Source organism: Danio aesculapii, chromosome 17, assembly GCF_903798145.1.
Source record: "Danio aesculapii chromosome 17, fDanAes4.1, whole genome shotgun sequence".
In the NCBI taxonomy this organism is placed as follows: Eukaryota; Metazoa; Chordata; class Actinopteri; order Cypriniformes; family Danionidae; genus Danio; species Danio aesculapii.
The window spans coordinates 48,500,978-48,520,695 of record NC_079451.1 but is presented as its reverse complement, the minus strand read 5'-3'; the positions used below and the strand labels follow the sequence as shown (position 1 = coordinate 48,520,695).

The window sequence follows — 19,718 nt, the reverse complement described above, 5'->3', positions numbered from 1 at the left end:
TTATTAGGTACACCTAACTAGTACCAGGTAGGACCCCCTTTTGCCTTTAGAACTGCCTTAATCCTTCGTGGCATAGATTTAACAAGGTTCTGGAAATATTCCTCAGAGATTTTACTCCATATTGACATGATGGCATCATGCAGTTGCTGCAGATTTGTCGGCTGCACATCCATGATGCAAATCTCCCGTTCCACCACATCCCAAAGGTGCTCTATTGGATTGAGATCTGGTGACTGTGGAGGCCATTTGAGTACAATGATTATTGATTATTTATTAGGTATATCTTACTAGTACTGGGTTGGACCTTCTTTTACCTTCAGAACTGCCGGTATAGATTCAACAAGGTACTGAAAATATTCCTCAGAGATTTTGGTCCATATTAACATGATGGCATCACGCAGTTGCTGCAGATTTGTTGGCTGCACATCCATGATGCGAATCTCCCGTTCCACCACATCCCAAAGATGCTCTATTGGATTGAGTTCTGGTGACTGTGGAAGCCATTTGAGTATAGTGAACTCATTGTTATGTTCAAGAAACCAGTCTGAGATGATTTACACTTTATGACATGGTGCATTATCCTGCTGGAAGTAGCCATCAGAAGATAGGTACACTGTGGTCATAAAGCCTCAAGGTTGGACATGCTGTGTGGTCAGAGATGCTGCCTAGTAGATCAGCAGTTTCTAAAATACTCAGACCAGCCCATCTGGCACCAACAACCATGCCACGTTCAAAGTCACTTAAATCACCTTTCTACCCCATTCTGATGCTCGGTTTGAACTGCAGCAGATCGTCTTGACCATGTCTACATGCCTAAAAGCATTGAGTTGCTGTCATGTGATTGGCTGATTAGAGCAGTTGGACACAGGTGTACCTAATAAAGTGGCCAGCAAGTGTGTGTATTTGAAATATTATATATAATATTATACATTTTTATTGTAGATTTTCATCCATTCAAACTTATTTTATTTGTTTGTTTGTTTGTGATATTAAATGTTTAATGGTTTCAGGGAATCAGGTACAAAAACAAAGAAAAGGCTGAACTGCTGATTTTAATGTAGACTTAAATAATTCACATTTATGATGTGACAGAGAAAGGAAAGTCATTTCAGAGATGACAAATTGATGCCATTTCAATAACATTCACCGAAAGTCCAGAATCGTGTGTTAAGTATATGTGCTATGAGTATTTAATGCACTAAATTTAAATGAATTACACAGAGACAATAAACCTCTCCTGAGAGCATCACAGGCTAAAGTATTTCTCTTTTTGTTTAATTCTCATCTCTAAAAAGTGAACAATGACATTTAATTTTCTTCTGTTGCAGAGGCCTGACCCCTTCTGCCCCGATTCACTGTTTCATTATATATTTATTATTTGCAAGACAATGTTCTGAATTATAATTTGCGTGAAAAGATCATATTGGGAACGTTCAGCTTTAACAAAATAACGAAGCTTGAAGGCTTTTTAGTGTGTGTGCCACTGAATTTGCTCTATTCTTTAAATAGAGGTGCACTTTGGGTATTTTTGTCAAGGCAAACTTTGCTGATAGTGCTCTGGATCATTTCTGTCACTCATTTTTAGCAGGCAGTGTTATCTCCCCAAAATTGTCTCATTTCTCCTTCTTTTTTTGACTCAACGGCTATTTTTTTCTTGTTCCACCCCTTTTTTATGTCTGAAACGCTTTTTCTCTACCTCTTTGCCATGTTCCCATTTCCATTTTCTTTTGTATTTTCGTGTGTGTGTGTGTGATTCTGTGTCAAAGTAAACAAATTACAGTATGAAAGGGCCGTGATGTGGCACAAGCAGTCAGCGTGGAGGCTTCATGTGCTGTCGAGAGAAAAACACATTCATAATTGATCAGAAAACAGCTTCTGTTTGTGGATAATTTCACTGTGAACAAAAAGCGCTCCACTAAATGTACTGTTTTGTTGAACGTGCATATTGAAAACACACACGGTTCACCACTTCTTCAGTGCAGTAGACTCCAGTAAGACTTGATAGACTGTGCTAGCCAAGTCCTAGAACATATTATCAAGTTGTTAGCAAAACGTAGAAGTAATAATCATTCATTCATTCATTTTCTTTTTGACTTAGTTTCTTTATTAATCAAGAGTCGGCACAGTAGAATGATCTGCCAACTTATCCAGCATATGTTTTACACAGTGGATGCCCTTCCGGCCACAACGCAACACTGGGAAACACCCATACACACTTGCATTCACACACATATACTACGGACAATTTAGTTTATTTAATTCCCCTATAGCACATGTCTTTGGATTGTGGGGGAAACTGGAGCACCCGGAGGAAACCCACAGGGGGAGAACATGCAAACTCCACACAGAAATGCTAACTGACCCAGCCTGGGCTTAACCAGTGACTTTCTTGCTGTGAGGCGATTGTGCTACCCACTGCGCCACTGCGATGCCAGTAATAATCATATGCCTCTGTTAATCATTCGTTAGAAGATCATCATCATCATCATCATCATCATCATTCATCAGTCATCATTACTAGTAGAATGTTATATATTTTCCTGACTTGTGCACTTACATTATATCAAGTGTTTGGAAGAATCATTCAAATCCAGAGAAATCATCTATTTTAATGGAGCCTGTGCTGTGAGTCTAGAAAGCAGGGAAACAGCAGTGAGGCTATATATATATATATATATATACACATATATACACATATATCGAGTGCATCCGGAAAGTATTCATAGCGCTTCACTGTTTCCACATTTTTTATGTATATATATATGTATGTATATATGTATGTATATATATATATATGTATATATACATATACATACATATACATATATACATATACATATACATATATATACATATACACATATATATATATATATATACATATATATATATATATATATATATATATATATATATACATATATATATATATATATACATATATATATATACATATATATATATACATATATATATATATATATATATATATATATATATATATATATATATATATATATATATATATATATATATATATATATATATATATATATATATATGTGTATATGTATATGTATATGTATATATGTATATGTATATATGTATATGTATGTATATGTATATATACATATATATATATACATACATATATATATATACATAAAAAATGTGGAAACAGTGAAGCGCTATGAATACTTTCCGGATGCACTCGATATATGTGTATATATGTGTATATATATATCTATGTATATATATATATATATATATATATATATATATATATATATATATATATATATATATATATATATATATATATACATATACATATACATATATACATATATATATATATATATATATATATACATATATATATATATATATATATATATATATATATATATATATATATATATATATATATATATATACATAGATATATATATACACATATATATACATATATATATATATATATATACATATATATATATATATATATATATATATATATATGTATATATATATATATATATGTATATATATATATATATATATATATATATATATATATATCGAGTGCATCCAGAAAGTATTCATAGCGCTTCACTGTTTCCACATTTTTTATGTTACAGCCTTATTCCAAAATGTATTAAATTCATTTATTTCCTCAACATTCTACACACAATCCCCCATAATGACAATGTGAAAAAAGAGTTTTTGAAATTGTTGCAAATTTATTAAAATTAAAAAAGCTGAAAAATGCACATCAGTATTCACAGCCTTTGCCGTGAGGCTCTAAATTGAGCTCAGGTACATATTGTTTCCACTGATCATTCTTGAGATGTTTCAGCAGCTTCATTGAAGTTCACCTGTGGTAAATTCAGTTGATTGGACATGATTGGAAAAGGCACACACCTGTCTATTTAAGGTCCCAGGGTTGAAAGTGCATGCCAAAGCACAAACCAAGCATGAAGACAGAAATTGTCTGTAGACCTCAGAGACAGGATTGTCTTGAGGCACAAGGCTGGGGAAGGTACAAGGTACAGAAATGTTTCTGCTTCTCTGGAAGTTCCAATGAGCACAGTGGCCTCCATCATCCGAAAGTGAAAGATGTTTGGAACCACCAGGACTCTTCCTAGATCTGGTCAGCCATTTAAGCTGAGTGATTGGAGGAGAAGGGCCTTAGTCAGGGAGGTGATCAATAACTCGATGGTCACTCTGTCTGAGCTCCAGTGTTCTTCTGTGGAAAGAGGAGAACCTTACAGAAGGACAACCATCTGTACAGCAATCTACCAATCAGGCCTGTATGGTAGAGTGGCCAGACGGAAGCCACTCCCCACCTGTAATTTGCCAAAAGGCATCTGAAGGACTCTCAGACCATAAGAAACTAAATTCTCTGGTCTGACACTAAAATTGAACTCTTTGGAGTGAATGCCAGGTGTTACGTTTGGAGAAAACCAGGCACCGCTCATCACCAGGCTAATACCATCCCTACAATGAAGCATGGTGGTGGCAGCATCGTGCTGTGGGGATGTTTTTCAGCAGCAGGAACTGGAAGACTAGTCAGGATAGAGGGAAAGATGAATGCAGCGATGTACAGAGACATCTTGAATGAAAACCTGCTTCAGAGTGCTCTTGACCTCATACTGGGGTGACAGTTCATCTTCCAGCAAGACAGTGACCCAAAGCACACCGCCAAAATATCAATGGAGTGGCTTCACAACAACTCGGTGAATGTCCTTGAGTGGCCCAGCCAGAGCCCAGATCTAAATCCTATTGAACATCTTTGGAGAGATCTGAAAATGGCTGTACACCGTCACTTCCAATCCAACCTGATAGAGCTTGAGAGGTACTGGAAAAAGGAATGGGCAAGAATTCCCAAAGACAGGTGTGCCAAGCTTGTGGCATCATATTCAAAAAGACTTGACGCTGCAATGGCGGCAATAGCCTAGTGGAGGTGCTCGCGGTAAATCGAGTTTGATTCCCGGCTTGAGGTCCTTTGCCGATCTCTGCTCCCCTCACTTTCATGTCTCTAATTTCCACTGTCCTATCAATAAAGGTGAAAACTCCTAAAAAATTATTATTAAATAAAAAGAAATAAAAAGACTTGAGGCTGTAATTACTGCCATAATTACTGCCAAAGGTGCATCAACAAAGTATTGAGCAAAGGCTGTGAATACTGATGTGATTTTTCAGCTTTTTTATTTTTAATAAATTTGCAACAATTTCTAAAACTCTTTTTTCACATTGTCGTTATGGGGGATTGTGTGTAGAACGTTGAGGAAATACATGAATTTATTTTGGAATAAGGCTGTAACATAAAAAATGTGGAAAAGGTTAAGCGCTATGAATATATGTATATACAGTTGAAGTCAGAACTACTAGCCCCCTTTGATTTTTCTTTTTTTTTTTCTTTTTTAAATATTTCCCAAATTACGTTTAACAGAGCAAGGAAATTTTCACAGTATGTCTGATAATATTTTTTCTTCTGGAGAAAGTCTTATTTGTTTTATTTTAACTAGAATAAAAGCAGTTTAAAATTTTTTATGAACCATTTTAAGGTCAAAATTATTAGCCCCTATAAGCTATATATTTTTATGATAGTCTAGAGAACTAACCATGGTTATACACAGAGATGTATAAAGTACTAGAGACCCAGACTTAAGTAAAAGTACAAGTACTCTATCAAAAAGTGACTTGAGTAGAAGTAAAAGTGCTCTTTAAGCACCATACTTAAGTGGAAGTACTAAAGTATTCAACATTTTTTGTACTTAAGTATTGCAAGTAGTTTATTTCAAAATTTACTACTCAAGTACTGAAAGTAAAAGTACAAGTATTGTGTAATATAGTTATTAAAGAATGCAGTCAAAAGACATCATATTGTTTTGTTTATTTTAAATCTCTTTTTTGGGGGGCACGTCATTAAGCAGAATGAAAAGAAACATGACTTACGATACTGTTTTTCTCTCACGCTTGAACCACAGATCTGACAGATTATAACAACTTTAACACACACCTTTCAAAGTTGTGTGTCACCAGTCCATAATCCACTCAAAACGCTATTGAAACCCATTTTCGGAGCACAATTTACTGGTTGTAAACGCTGTAAACGAACGTTCTAATTCACTTGATTTTGATTTTATTGTAAATTTATATGGCTATATTTTATTGTATATTGTATATTTTATGGCTTATGGCTATGATTTAGTATTCAAAAATGTTTCATTTTGATTATGTTTTAATTAAATTGGTCTTAAACTTCATATTTTTCATATTTTTATAGTATATTTATTCATTCTGGTACTTTTACCATAAACCAACATCTCAACCATTTGGTAGAGGCTGATATTTTAGAAATTATGGGATGTGTTGGGGGAAAATGTATTGATTGTGTTAACTAGCGACATTAGGAGTTAAGAAATGCAATAAATAAAAAAATTCTATTGGTTTTTTTCTTGGTGTGACAGTTAAATAGTTACTTGTAATAAAATTGTGTCCTTTAATACAGCAGTAATATATATGAACTGTACCTTTAATTTGACCCGCTCAAAGAAAACACTCTTTCTGAATGTATCAAACAAAACTCATGCACAGAATGAGCATTTATAGTAAATAAACTAATGTAAATATTCTCCCGCCTGCTTTTTAAACGCTGACAGGTGAGGTCTTACACCCCTTTGATTGGTTATTGTCTTCACCTTCTCAACAGAAAGGGCTGCTATCGGCTTTAGAAATGAAAGCGTTGTTCACTGATGGCGGGAAGAACAGCCGCGGTTACAGTCTATGTATGTATAATACGCGGTTATCACAGGTAATCTATAATAGACACAGTGGAGAAAACTTGCACCTCATACACGCCCAGGTCTGGATCCACAAGTATCGCTTTAACAGCCAAGAGGAGATGAAACTCCTTCTGTTACCTCACAAACAGACCAGCGGGTCAAATGTCCAAAGTGAGAGAGGCAGAGATGGAGTCTCACAACATTTCTCTGTAGTAGTGAAATAGCGGCTCGTGTGCTGTGCCGCCTTCACTCGCCCTCGCGCCTCTGTCCTTCGCCATAGTATTGCGACACCGCACATAGGAGATAAATGACGTCAGTACGTAATAACCCGTTATGATCTATTACTGAACCGATATCGACCATTTTGACACCTCTAGTAACGAGTAACGATGCAGCTCATAAAAAATCTATCGGAGTAAAATTATTAAACTCATCAAAAATATGTACTTAAGTAAAAGTGGAAGTAGGAGAAAAAAAACAATACTCCAGTAAAGTAAAGATACTGCCTTTTAGTACTTAAGTACAGTAGTGAAGTAGTTCTACTTCGTTACTATACATCTCTGGTTATACAGTAACATGCCTAAGTACCCTAACCTGCCTAGTTAACCTAATTAACCTAGTTAAGCCTTTAAATGTCACTTTAAGCTGTAAAGAAGTGTCTTGAAAAATATCTAGTCAAATATTATTTACTGTCATCATGGCAAAGATAAAATAAATCAGTTATTAGTAACGAGTTATTAAAACTATTATGTTTAGAAATGTGTTGAACAAATCTTTTTTTTATTGGCGGTGGAAAATAATTGCAAATATTAAATTATGTTGATCTGTTTCCCAGTACTGTGTCCGCTGTGTAAAACATTTGCCAGAGTAGTTGGCGGTTCATTCTGCTGTGTCAACCCCTGATAAATCAGGGACTAAGCCGACGGAAATTAATGAATGGGTGAATATCTGGAAAAAATAAAAACTGTAAGGGGTTTAGGGGCAGATTTGGGTTCAAGGGAATAGATAAGGCAAGGCAAGTTTATTTATATAGCACATTTCATACACAGTGGCAATTCAAAGTGCTTTACACAAACATAAATAAAAGAAACAAGTATAAGAGAAATAAAAACAAATAATAAAAATGGTTAAAAAAAAAAAAATAAGCATAAAAACAGATAAAACGTGTTATAAAAGAATGAAAAAGAAGAGAAAAATAGAATAGTGCGATCTGTCGGACGTAGCACAGTGCTCATTCAGTAAAGGCACAGCTAAACAGATGTGTTTTCAGTCTTGATTTGAATGTGCCTTATGTTGGAGCACATCTGATCATTTCTGGAAGCTGATTCCAGCAGTGAGGGGCGTAGTAGCTGAAAGCCGATTCACCCTGCTTTGACTGAACTCTTGGAATTTCTAGTTTATTTGATCCTAAAGATCTGAGTGATATGTTAGGTTTGTATTCAGTGAGCATATCTGTAATGTATTGAGGTCCTAGGCCATTTAGTGATTTATAGACCAGTAATGATACTTTAAAATCTATTCTGAATGTAACTGGGAGCCAGTGTAAAGACCCGAGGACAGGTGTGATGTGTTCTGATTTCCTGGTTCTGGTCAGAATTCTGGCCGCAGCGTTCTGGATGAGCTGTAACTGTCTGACTGTCTTTTTGGGGAGGCCAGTGAGGAGGTCGTTACAGTAATCCACCCTGCTGCTGATAAAAGCATGAACAAGTTTCTCTAAGTCTTCACTGAAAACAAAGCATCTAATTCTTGCAATGTTTTTGAGATGATAGTATGCTGATTTAGTTACTGCTTTGACATGACTATTGAAACTCAGATCTGACTCCAGAGTCACACCAAGATTCTTGACCTTATTTTTTGTTGTTTGACCCTTAGAGGCAAGGTACGCATTCATCTTGAGAACCTCATCTCTGTTCCCAAACGCAGTGACTTTAGTTTTCTCTTTGTTTAACTGAAGAAAGTTTTGGCACATCCAATTGTTAATTTCATCAATGCATTGGCAGAGGGTGTCAATGGGGCTGTAGTCATTAGGCAGTAAGGCTAGGTAGATCTGAGTGTCATCAACATAGCTGTGGTAGGAGATTTGGTTCTTTCTCATTATTTGGCTCAGTGGGAGCATATAAAGGTTGAACAGAAGAGGTGCCAGAATCGAGCCTTGTGGGACTCTACATGTCATGGGTGTCCACCTCGACCTATGATCACCTATACTGACATAGTAACCTCTCCCTTCAAGGTAAGATCTGAACCATTTGAGGACTGTCCCGGACAGCCCAACCCAGATGCTGTGATCGACAGTGTCAAATGCGGCACTGAGATCGAGCAGTACCAGCACTGTTAGTTTGCCTGAATCTGTATTTAGGCGGATGTCATTGATTATCTTTATAAGGGCGCTCTCTGTACTGTGATGTGGTCTGAAACCAGATTGATAATTGTCCAAACACCCCTTGAAGTTTAAGAACTTGTTAACCTGGTTAAAAACAACTTTTTTAATGATTTTGCTAATGAAAGGGAGATTTGAGATGGGCCTGTAATTGCTCAATATGGTGTTATCCAGGTTGCTCTTCTTCAAGAGGGGTTTAACAACTGCAGTTTTAAGTGAGTTAGGAAAAATCCCTGAGAGAAGTGAAGCATTTACCACTTTTAGAAGATCCATTTCTAAACAGGTAAACACCGTTTTAAAGAATGATGTGGGGAGCGTGTCAAGACTGCAGGTTGATGTTTTCATAATTTGCACGATCTCTTCTAAGATTTTGCCATTAATTGCCATGAAATCAGACATAATGTCTGATTTCTTAAGTTGTGGTTGAGCTAGTCTGACGTCGACACAACTTGGCTGATTGGATGAGCTGATTGTCTTAAGATAAGATAAGATAAGATAAGATAAGATAAGATAAGATAAGATCAATTGGTCAACATAAAAGCAAAGCAAGGCAAGTTTATTTATATAGCACATTTCATGCACAATAGCAATTTAAAGTGCTTTACATAAACAAGAATAAAAGAGACAAGTGTAAATCAAACACAAACAAATAATCTAAAAACAGATAAAAACAGATGAAAATGTGTTAAAACAGGTTATAAAAGAGTAAAAAAGAAAAGAAAGACATTATAGTGTGACCTGTTGGACCTAGCACAGTATAAACAGTATAAATGTATGAAAAGTCTCCACCATTTGAAATCCAATATGTGTGTGTGTGCAGGTGTAGCGGAGGTGATTGTGCTGGTGGGCGGTCGGCAGGTGGTGGGGATGAACCATCGCTCTCTGACAGCCGTCACCTGCTTCAACCCCCAGAACAACAAGTGGTACCCGCTGGCCAGCCTGCCCTTCTACAACCGCGAGTTCTTCTCGGTGGTCTCGGCGGGGGATAATATCTACCTGTCAGGTGAGCGGAGCGACAGCATGTCACTCGCCGTTTGCTGGCATCCCACGAGCGTCTGGCTTTATATTTAGCGCTGCGCACTGAGGGATGATGGGAAAGCAGATGGTTGTCTTTACCACAGACTGTGTGTCAATTTATGATGCTAAATATCATAGAAATAGAGAATGGTGAAATCACTGACGCAGGATTGGCGATGATTTTAAAGATGGAATTTGGTCGTGAATAACATATATGATGAGTAGATGGTGTGTAACAGCCATATATTATTATCTGGGATGGATGAAAATACTTTTTACAATTTTTTGGGTGTGTGGCAAATATTTAATATTACGGTGCCCCTAAAGGGACATTAAAAAACAAACAAAAAAAAGACTCAAACATGTGCATGAGAAAGTTGCGCATCTTTTATTTTTATTTATTTATTTATTTTCTCTCAACGTCCCATTGACTATTTAAACTTTTGGTTTAAAAATATCTGCTTGGGAAACTCCAAGTTTCGGAAAACAAGATGTTATTGTGCTGAAAAGTACGTAAATAAATAAATAAATAAACATACAAATAAATAAAAAAACAACATTATATAAAATACTGTTAGAGGTGGTACAGTGGCTTAGTGGTTAGCACTGTTGCCTCACATCAAGAAGGTCACTGGTTCGAGTCACGGATGGGCCAGTTGACATTTCTGTGTGGAGTTTGCAAGTTCTCATGTTGGCGTGGGTTTCTTCCGGGTGCTCCGGTTTCCTCCACAAGTCCAAACACATGCGCTATAGGGGAATTAAACAAAAATTGGCTGTAGTGTGCGAGTATGTATGTGTTTCCCAGTACTGGGTTGCTGCTGGAACAGCATTCGCTATGTTAAACATATGCCGGAATAGTTGGCGCTTCATTCCACTGTGGCGATCCCTGATAAATAAAATACTCATCTGAAGGAAAATGAATAAATGAAAATACTTTAAATGCATCATTATTTAATAAATAAATGCAGTTAATATGTTAATAATTATAAAAAAAAGTAATATAATTTAATTATTAAATGTTTAAAAAATACAACAATATTTTATGAGTTAACATGTTGGTTTTGCAAATGTAAAATATACACTACCTGACAAAAGTCTTTTCTTAGTTTTAGAAACAACCAATAATAACTTGACTTCTAGTTGATCATTTGGTATCAGAAGTGGCTGATATGAAAGGCGAAGGCCTCTAGATTACGCTTATTTGACCAAAGTAAAATATGATCATGTCTTGATTTTGAATTACCTAATTAGGACAATAAGGTATAACTTTGCTTAGACAAAAGTCTTGTCACTAAACATAAATAATATCCAGTATAGAATATAAAGTCATGCTGCAGTGGAAACAGAATGAATATTGTGTCTGACTCCATCATGAGCTTGGAGGACTGCATCCATACATCTCTGCAATGACTCAAATCACTTATTAATAAAGTCATCTGGAATGGCAAAGAAAGCGTTCTTGCAGGACTCCCAGAGTTCATCAAGATTATTTAGATTCATCTTCAATGCCTCCTCCTTCATCTTACCCCACACATGATCAACGATGTTCATGTCTGGTGACTGGGCTGGCCAATCCTGGAGCACCTTGACCTGCTTTGCTTTCAGGAACTTTGATGTGGAGGCTGAAGTATGAGGAGCGCTATCCTGCTGAGGAATTTGCCCTCTCCTGTGGTCTGTAATGTAACGGGCAGCACAAATGCCTTTATACCTCAAGCTGTTGATGTTGCCATCCACTCTGCAGATCTCTTGCACGCCCCCATATTAAATGTAACCCCAAAGATAGATTTTTCCTTCACCAAACTTCTGTGAGAATCTTGGGTCCATGCGGGTTCCAGTAGGTCTTCTGTAGTATGTTGGAAAATATATAAAAAGTATTTACGATATTGGAAAATTTTGATATTTCCATATTTTATTTTTCCGCGATAAATATTGTTATATGAATACAGTTCCACAAGATAGTTTGAACAGCACTATTTGACGGTATAACAGTATTCAGGTACAGAAATGTAATAATCACAATGCATAAAAGACTTTTCTTACTTTGCTTGTTCTTGTTTCTCGTCCAAATATCTAAACATTCTTAAAAATATTGTAACTTCAGAAGAAATTAAACTATATTAAGAGTTTTTCCTTCTAACAAACAAAATTATCTGCCAGTGGGGCAAGTAAAACAATCTTGTTTTTGCTTTAATATGTATTTGGACTAGAAATAAGACAAAAAAATCTAATGCTGCGTTCACACCAAAATGCGAAAGAAGCATCAAGCGTAAATGATTTACATGTTAAGTCAATGCAAAGACGCAAATAGACATCCTTTGGCGCGATACGTGCATATAAGGCGGCGCGAATGATGTGGCGAAAGACGCGATTTGCATGAATCAAGCGATTTGCACAAATTAAGCAGCGCGAGTTGAGCGTTTTGCGCGATTGACGCACTTAACGTGTTTTGTGCAAATCGCTCAAGTTCGAAAATCTCAACTTCAGCAGAAATTTAGGCCGCGTTAACTAATCAGGAGCTTGCTCTTGTGGGGGCGTGATTATGACATAGCCCCTGTTGTTGGTGTCCAAGGGGAAAATCCTCATGCCGACGCCGACAACAGTTCATCAAACTGGGCTCGGCTCAGTCTGAAGCACTGCTGAAAGCTTCCATCATTCAGGTAGAGTTTCTGGAGGAGTTGATGAATCACAGAGCTGCTGCACCTCTGAATGGATCTAGTGGACTTAAGCATGGCTCCAAGCAAATCGACACTGTTTTTCAGTCCTCCTAAAGCACATAAACACAGCTATTCTCTCTATAAAATCCATGTTAGCCATTTAGCAATGACGCTAGAGTCACCTGGTAGACAGAAGCCCCGCCCATGACGTGAATCAGCGTTTGTTGTGAAGTGAATTTGACAAGTGAATAAAGCGAATTTGACGCACGAATGACGTAAGTAAACTTAAAAAGTTCACGTGTCTATTTACCAGACCCCTTAGTATTGTATGATTCCGCGATCGCTGAATCCAACGCAAAATCAACAAAAAGTCTCAATTTTTGCGATCCTGCAAAATTCTTATTTAAACGCAAAATAATCGCCAAAAACTTTAATAATCTCATAAAACATCCAATTCCAAACCTTATAATCAAATTATATTTATTTCAGTTTGCGATTAAATGTTTTACATGACTTCTAGACGTTCCATACGCAGCGCACGAGATGTATTTGAGTGTCTTGAGAAAAATGGTGTCTCACCTGCGCCCTCACAATCATTACATTACATGCGGGCCGGGTGGCGGTGTTTTGCAGCCTGTGCAGTAAGCAGACATGGATGATAAGTGATTAACATGTGAAGTCACTTCAAAGATGCGATTAGACATCCTGTGGCGCAAATTGGGCGTTTTGTGCATTTGATGTGCTTCAGACTGCAAAATAAATTGAGCAAACATCTAAAAAAATAGAGCAATGGAACAGACAGAAAAGCAAGCAGCTTGGCTTTTGTCATCTAAAGGCCTTGGAGATGTTAAATTGCGAAGATCCAGCGTTTTCGTCGAAGGGCGTGTCCGTGGCAGCCTCGCAAACTTTGACGATTCGCCACGAAATAGGGTGTTGTTATAACTCAGCCATGCATTGTCCGATCTGCCTCAAAATTCACATAGTCCTGACCTGAACACGTTAACATGCCAATATTTAGTTACAGTTCTAGCGCCACCTGCTGGCTACAGGAAATTACTTATAACTCAGCCAAACAATGTCCGATCTGCCTGAAAATTCACATGTTCAATAAGATTCCTCTCCTAAAGATCTACATGCCAATATTGAGTCACAGTCATAGCACCACCTGCTGACTGAAGGAGTTGTGGCTTATAACTCAGCCAAATAATGTCTGACCTGCCTGAAACTTCACATGGTTGATTAAATTCCTCTCCTGAAGACGTCTACATGCCAATATTGAGTCACAGTTATAGCGCCACCTGCTGGCAACAGGAAAATACTTATAATTCACCCACACAATGTCTGAACTGCCTGAAACTTCACATGGTTGATTAAATTCCTCTCCTGAAGACATCTACATGGCAATATTGAGACACAATCATAGCGCCACCTGCTGACAGAAGGAAGTTTGTCATAAATCTGTGATTTTTTTTTTTCTCAGTTTTTTTTAATATATATTGGCTCAAATTAATATTGTTCACTCTGCTCTGTCATCCTAAGGCCACCGGGTGGTGGTGAGCCTGGGTGCGAGGTCCCTTTCCTCGCTGCTTGCAGCTTTAATTATATATATAATTTTTAATCGCAAAATTGTCCGCAAATTTCTTGGAATTACCACCATAAAATCAGTAATTTTTATCGTAAAAAATAAAATAAAAAAATCCGAAAAACTAGGGGTCTAATTTACGCGCAAATATTGCGATTTATCCGTGCGTACTGCGTCTGGTGTGAACACAGCATTAGAAAGAAAAAATCGTATAAATCGTATAAATTCTACATAAATACAGTATTAATTTCAGTTCTGGAGCTCCTGGTCAACTATAATCCAGACTCAACATTGCATATCTTGCGATGTGACTATTGCAGATGCGCACATTGCGATATCGATGCTAAAATGATATATTGTGCAGCTCTAGTGTATGTCTTTTGATCAGATGTGTGTTAATATAGGTGTGAGTCTGTAAATTGTGCTCATTTGTCTGCTCTTCAGGAGGTGTGGAGTCTGGTGTGACGCTGGCAGACGTCTGGTGCTACATGTCTCTGCTGGATAACTGGAATCTGGTGTCTCGGATGACGGTCTCGCGCTGCAGACACAACAGTGTGGTTTATGACGGCAAACTCTACGCCATTGGAGGACTCGGAGCGGCCGGAAACCTGGACAATGTGGAGAGGTAACATTCAGTCCTGCTGCGCTGTGTGTGAATGAAGGAGTGTGTTTAGGAAGAGCTGGATTAATATGTGAAGGGGGAATATAACAGCACCCAGTTCTAACAACAAAGCAATTGGTCACACTTTATTTTGATGGTCCATTTGATGAATTTAAGTGACATTGCATCTACATGCCACGTAATTCTCATTAGATTATAAGTAGATTGTTAGGTTAGGGTTAGTGTAAGTTGACATGTACTTCCAAAGTTTCTTATAGTCAGTTAAATGTATGTTGAAGGAGCAGTATCAACAGCTATTAAGCCGACTGTCCACTAATACTCAACCGGACCATCAAAATAAAGTGTTACCGAGCAATTCCAGCATTGTTTATGTGACATTTTCAGTAAAAACTTGAAACATATATACACAAATAATATTTTAAAGGTGCTATATGTAAGCTTTCGACTCTTTTAAAGCGTAAAAATACCATGATATCTTTGCAGAGTTTTTGAACATCTGAAAAACAGTGCTGAAGTCAGATATTCTGCTTTGAAATTGTGTTACATGCCAGAACATCTGTCTATTTTTTGGTCCCTTTAACTCGACCAATGCTAGTTTAGCCAATTATATTTCAGCACACTGTTTGCCTTGGTGGAAATCAGAGTATTTGATTTATCTAGTCATGATGGCTCTCAAATGCGTCCGCAACCGAAAATGCAACCTCCGGTGGACAGTAGCAGCATCCAAAATGAGAGTTCAGAGTTCCACATGAGGTGGTTATTAATTAGCAAATAATATAAATATTATGAACGTAAACATGTCTGAGCAGCTTACATTGTAACCCCATGTCCTAACAATATGCTACGTGAGGAGAGACGCAGTGGAAAGCAATTCGGCTGTTTAAATACAGCCATTCAGAAGCACAGAATAGTGCACTCACTGCACTTCAGCGAAATGGTAAAGTTTATAATCTAATTAATACATATTAAACCTCTTCAACATTATTAAATGTACATGCTGAATCACTGATATGTGTTTAGTTCTAAAGTTGAATTTCAAATGGTTTATTTTATGTTCAAGATCTGAGGTGAACTATCTGCTGCTGCTTTCAGTAGTATGGCAATAAATGTTTTGTAAAATGGCATTCAACCTCACATCATTATCATTTAACACTGAATAAAGCACATGAGGTGTACCTGAAGTGATCAGTTTTCTGTTGTTCAGCTGCAAGAAATAGAAGCCGTTTCTAAAATAGAAATATCAGGTGTTAGCCGGGACAAAAACTCCTTTGTAATGTGAAAAATATGTCTTCTAATATGTGTCGTTGTTTTTAGTTAGAAAACGGTTTAAATCAGGATTTAACTTCCCCACCAAGAAAAAAAGTGTTTGCTTTGCATTTCTTAACTCCTAATGTCACTAGTTAACACACTCAATGCATTTTTTTTTTACACATCCCATAATTTCTACAATATCAACCTCTACCAAATGTTTGATATGTCGGTTTATGGTGAAAGTAGCGGAATTAATACATATTCTACAAAAAATATCTGAAAATATGAAGTGTAGGACCAATTTATTTAGAAAAAAATATTCAGAATAAAACATTTTTGAAAAGTCATCTTTATTTTTTAAAGTTTGCCATAAATATTTTTTAGATTCTCATTTAACATGTTTTCTTGTTTTTTTTTTTTACTATAAAACCAAAATCAAGTGTAGTAGTGCAACAGGATTATGTTTGTTTGATTTTCTTGTAAACCAACAATGCTGTGTGTGTAAACCATTATTTAAAACATTCTTTAAATGACTTTACCAGTCAAAACATGATCAACCAATTGGTTGGGCGGCAGTCAAAGGGTTAAGCTCGATAGTCAGGCATGCTCCTGTTGGTGTTGACAAACTGGCAACCTCCATTTGCGTGGAGTCGTCAGAGGAGGGTCAAGAGAAAATGTGTTTTGAACCAGAAGTGCAATACCTAGTTCAACCACTGGGTGTCAAACTTAACATCATATCGAAACATCAGTTTATGTTCTCCAAAACAGCTCACTACTGAATTAATTAGAGCAGAAAAATATCCATCTGCAAACATTTTTTATTTTTAAATGATGAAAATGCTTTAGATGAACAAACATGCAGCATGCATGCATCTTTGGGAGAAAATAGTTTTTATCGCTGTAAGTCTGTTATGTTCTTCCCAAATGTGCATATATATATTAAAGGGCCCATAGTTTACCTCTTTTTTATGATTTAATATTAATATTATGGTTCTTCTGAGTGTGCCAGTTTAAGTTCAGTTTAAAACACAATTCAGATTTTTTTATTATAATGTGTTAAAAAGTGTCATGTTGGGGGCGTGTCCACAGCTCGCTGATTTATGGGTGTGTTGCTTCTCATGTAGATTAGTTTCGGCTTCCCGCCAACGTAACAAGGGGGCGGGGCCATGAGCTCACCCGCTCTGCGTTTGCAACAGAGTCTGACAGGCAGACTGAGAGGAGCAGGAGTGACAGGATCCGCATTCAGTCGTACATGTACGACTCGGACACAGACCAAGCAGAGAGTACAAAATCATTTGTGTCTTTGTACAGTTTTACAGCCAACTGTGTGCTAGTTTCAAGTGCCGAGCTTGTACACAGAAACTAATAACCACGCACACTGAATTAACTTTGACTGAGGCACCGGATGCGCCGCTCGAAGCCGCGACACGGCACACCAGACACTCTCTGTGGCGCGGAATTCTAAACATAGGTTTCTGCAGCTGTCCGTGGCGCCCAGCCGTCGACTTGAGTGTACCCTGATAGAAACCTATGTTTAGAATTCTAAAACGCATGCTAGTTAAGATCACAGGGAGCTTCTGGGATCGCGAGAAATGCAAACGGCTGAAGTATAAGGTAGACTCAATGAGAAGTACACATGTTTGCAAACCTACCTAAAGATACAACCAATAATTCCGATTAGAGCGATAATGTGGAGAATATTGATCTTGTGTTGAGCCCAATGAGCCTTGCATCTAAAAATAGAGCTAGCGTGTTCCTTTAGTGATATCGCTTCGACTCACGCTGAAAATGGCGGACGTGAATCAACGAACTGAGGATATGATGACGCGCCTGTCAATCCATATTGGTGGGCGGGGGGACTGCTCTCCTGCGTAAAGTTGCGGTCGGTTTGAAAACCGCTCCAATTGGTCCACCGTTTTTATGTTGTTAAATTGAAAAAAAAAAGCACTGGGTGTGCTAATATTACCCAAATATGACGGTCTATACACCATACATGCACATATGTCTGTCCAAACAGCTTGAAAAGTAGAATTTTTACCATAGGTGCCCTTTAAAGAGCCCATATTATAGATGAAATAGGGTCATATTTAGGTTGTAAGGGTCTCCAACAACAGTCTAATATGCATGCAAGGTCAAACAACACTTTGATGGTCTTATAATATGCATTTATTTTTACCTAGTTATCCCAGCGACTCCCATATGAATCGTTCAGCGATTCATTTGTACCCAAACCCGTCCTCAGCGCGAAGCTAATCTGCGCTGATTGGACCAATGACAGGCTGCTGCGATTGGTCGACGACACTGACAGGCTTCAGGGCGAGACAGAGTGAAATGCCCAGCAGATTATCAACAATATAAAAGTAGTCACAGTGTACACACGCTTCATAGTGGATTTTGGCTGCCAGTGGGTGAATGTAAATACAGACGATGGACTAGAAAATACTGACGACTAACTATTTTATCAAGCAAAAAGTCCAAGAACTGGCGAGGATATGTCCTAGCAGTCTACTTGCTCTTTTTACACACACGCACACACAGGGCCGGCGCGTCCAGAATAGAGACGGCGCGGCGGCGACACCTCCCTCCCCCTCCGCGTCCTCAGTTACATCCGCGATTACAACCCTAAGATTTCAACCGCGACACCCCCTAAAGTCCTCACTTTACAAACGGGTCCCTTTGATCACCCTTTGCCTAGAGCTTTACCCTATTCAGAGACACGCACACACACACATCAACCTCCTAAGAGGAGACACTCACACAAACGACCGTCCTCAGAGGAGCCACACACACACACATTACACACACACACATAGCTGACTATCCATAAACAAAGCGGCACGCGTCGCGTTTTCAACGTGGCTTTACACGCGATATGAGAATATAAAGAGTTAACCTGATACAGCACACGCGGTTACAAGTAACAAAACACAACTAAATGCATAATTTGCAAGCTAGAGTAAACGAGGCAACAATTTTAATCGCACGTACTTACACTGGTGAAATGGGGGAAGAAACTGATTCATGATCCACTGATCCTTGTTCTGACAGTCTTTACCGATCCTTCCTTTAACAAACTGATGAAGTCTTCTTTGTAAGCAGGTAGTTTCCAGAGGCTCTCGATCTGCTCAAGGCTAGGCTATATGCTAAGGTTTCATCTTTGGGTAAACTGTCAATAATCTCCATCTGCACAGCGTGACTTCATTCTACCGGTGTCTGTGTGTGTCTCTGTGTGTGTGACTTTTTTCTGTTAGTGGGCGGAGCCGCAGGTTTCAAATCTCCCGGGCTTGCGCGTGCAACTACTTGTGTTTCGTAGCTGCGTCATCGCGAAACACCTAATAACTCGTTATCAAGACGACTCGTTTGAAGCACTATGAGTCGACTCTTTTATAGATGAATCAATAGTTTTAAACACTGTACACTTACA

At 37.7% G+C, this 19,718-nt stretch overlaps 1 protein-coding gene across 1 annotated transcript in view; it reads left to right on the top strand.

Moving 5' to 3' along the window:
* LOC130244123 (kelch-like protein 29) overlaps window positions 1–19,718 on the top strand; it is a 747,683-nt gene that overhangs the window by 637,004 nt on the left and 90,961 nt on the right. Inside the window, 2 exon segments of the mRNA XM_056476409.1 lie at window positions 9,989–10,171; window positions 14,866–15,046. Coding sequence (XP_056332384.1) covers window positions 9,989–10,171; window positions 14,866–15,046 — 364 coding nt within the window.